The 1,753-nt window shown below is 49.2% G+C and overlaps 1 protein-coding gene across 1 annotated transcript in view; it reads right to left on the bottom strand.

Annotated features, from left to right (window-relative positions):
* Positions 1-31: 31 nt before the first annotated feature.
* The window catches only part of PHACADRAFT_206615 (uncharacterized protein), a 3,321-nt gene continuing 1,599 nt past the window's right edge, over positions 32-1,753 (bottom strand). The window contains exons 11-23 of the mRNA XM_007393021.1: positions 1,708-1,728; positions 1,591-1,653; positions 1,408-1,538; positions 1,301-1,351; positions 1,212-1,248; positions 1,115-1,162; positions 849-1,063; positions 739-801; positions 659-683; positions 545-596; positions 384-492; positions 303-323; positions 32-252 (exon numbers count right to left, since the gene is read on the bottom strand). Of these exons, the coding sequence (XP_007393083.1) occupies positions 226-252; positions 303-323; positions 384-492; positions 545-596; positions 659-683; positions 739-801; positions 849-1,063; positions 1,115-1,162; positions 1,212-1,248; positions 1,301-1,351; positions 1,408-1,538; positions 1,591-1,653; positions 1,708-1,728 (863 nt within the window). The 3' untranslated portion in view covers positions 32-225. The remainder of the gene's footprint in view (positions 253-302; positions 324-383; positions 493-544; positions 597-658; positions 684-738; positions 802-848; positions 1,064-1,114; positions 1,163-1,211; positions 1,249-1,300; positions 1,352-1,407; positions 1,539-1,590; positions 1,654-1,707; positions 1,729-1,753) is intronic.

Below are 1,753 nucleotides of genomic sequence, written 5' to 3'. Positions count from 1 at the left end.
CTCGCGTTGTTGTGGCATATTTGGTCGAAGTGCAGAGTACCAGAGTTTGCTAAAGCTACAGTTTACAAGCAAAGCTGTGAAAGAGAAGCACAAATGTCATAAATCGCTGTAAGATGTACGGGGGTATCATGGGTGTCCGATGGTATCAGTGAGCTATGATTATGGCCGTGATAGGTCCATGGGGAAGATGCATGTATTCCTCAAACGGCACAAGAACCGCATCCTCTAAATTTCGAGGACAGTATGAAGCATCTGACTGAGGATCAGCGATAAATGTGTCAGATGGTTTGAGGCAAGCTCACCTTCTTGTCCAGAGTAGACACCTGATTAGACGAGTTTTTGTCAGTGATCGTGCCAAAGACGCGGAGGATATCCAGACAGACCTGAGGGGTCACACGTTTGCGGAGACTCTTTTTAAGAGCTTCTTCACGCCCTTTCTCGACGGTACCATTTTTCCGTATTGACTCGAGACGCAGCTGCGCCAGCCGGTCCCTAGTTGAATATTAGAAGCCGTGCTAAACTACTACTGAACCTGGAAACTCACTTGACGTGTTCCTGCAACTCTAAGACGGTGGTTCGTCGGCCTTCGTTACGTTCTAGGCACGTCAAGCAAAATTTTCTCAGCGAAATACCCTTACTGCACTGATGAAAAGCTTACGGGCCTCTAGATGTTCAATAACGACCTGTTCAAGGAACGCAGTCAACCGTAAGTCGACGAGAAGACTATGAAAGACGCACGCGCATCATCGTCCACTCATCAGACAAAGACGTCTGGTCATCCCTCGCGGAAGATAAATAAACCTGATGCCGAATCAGCGGCAGCTATCCCGGGGCGTGACCGTGCTCACCACCCAAGGATCTCCTAAATCGTATCCGCGGGGACTCTTGAGGAAGTACTTGTCATCATAGCTGTCGCCACGTTGCGGAGCATGATTCTGAGCTGCAATCTTTGAGGGCGGCCCGATCAAATCGGCGGGGTTGGCCCTACAATCCATGGATGATAGACGGGTGAAGTTCGTCCTGCGGACGCATCTGACAACCTGGTCGTATGCGGATGGGATTCCTAATGCGGTGGTTAGGATTGAGATGCCATGACATTGCCATTCAGACATACTAGACAGCGCCCGCGCGCATTTGCGCTTCCATCGAGAGGAGTCTAGGTCTGTAAAAATGAGTATACTTCCTAGCGATTGCAAAATCAAGATTCTCACCAAGCATAGTCTCCGAATGACATGTCTCAATGAATGCCTATTAACCACATACTTAACAGGGACTACGCTCTTAGCTCCATGGTACGTACAAGCAACTGGGCACCAGCCGGTACAGGATTCACTAACAGCTCTCTAAGCTCCTATTACACATCTAGTCGTCAGTATCACCTCTAAGTCTGAAGTGTGCTGCACGTACGTTGTCCGAAATAACACCCCGATACTTCTCATAGTAAGGGTGGTCGCAAGCAAGATCACAGGCGCGTCGAGTAGGTAACTTGCCCCCGTTCTTATCCTGTGGCCAGCCGGCGTGATTGCTTGTAAGGATGTCTGGTGCACTACATCACATGTTTGTCCTCGAGAGATGACGAGCGTAACATACTTTCGTCCAAACGATCTGCCTCCGTTCCAGTCTCGTTCAGAGTTTGACATCCATGGCCTAAGTCTAGAAAATGGTTCATCTCTCTGTGGAGAAACGTTACTAAGGGTGGTATCCTACATAAGAAGACGATGAGATCGTCTGGTTGCGCATTCTCCACGAGGCG

The sequence above is a fragment of the Phanerochaete carnosa genome, assembly GCF_000300595.1.
Source record: "Phanerochaete carnosa HHB-10118-sp unplaced genomic scaffold PHACAscaffold_3, whole genome shotgun sequence".
Taxonomy (NCBI): Eukaryota; Fungi; Basidiomycota; class Agaricomycetes; order Polyporales; family Phanerochaetaceae; genus Phanerochaete; species Phanerochaete carnosa.
The sequence above is the reverse complement of the archived record's forward strand: the minus strand, read 5'-3'. Positions and strand labels throughout refer to the sequence as shown.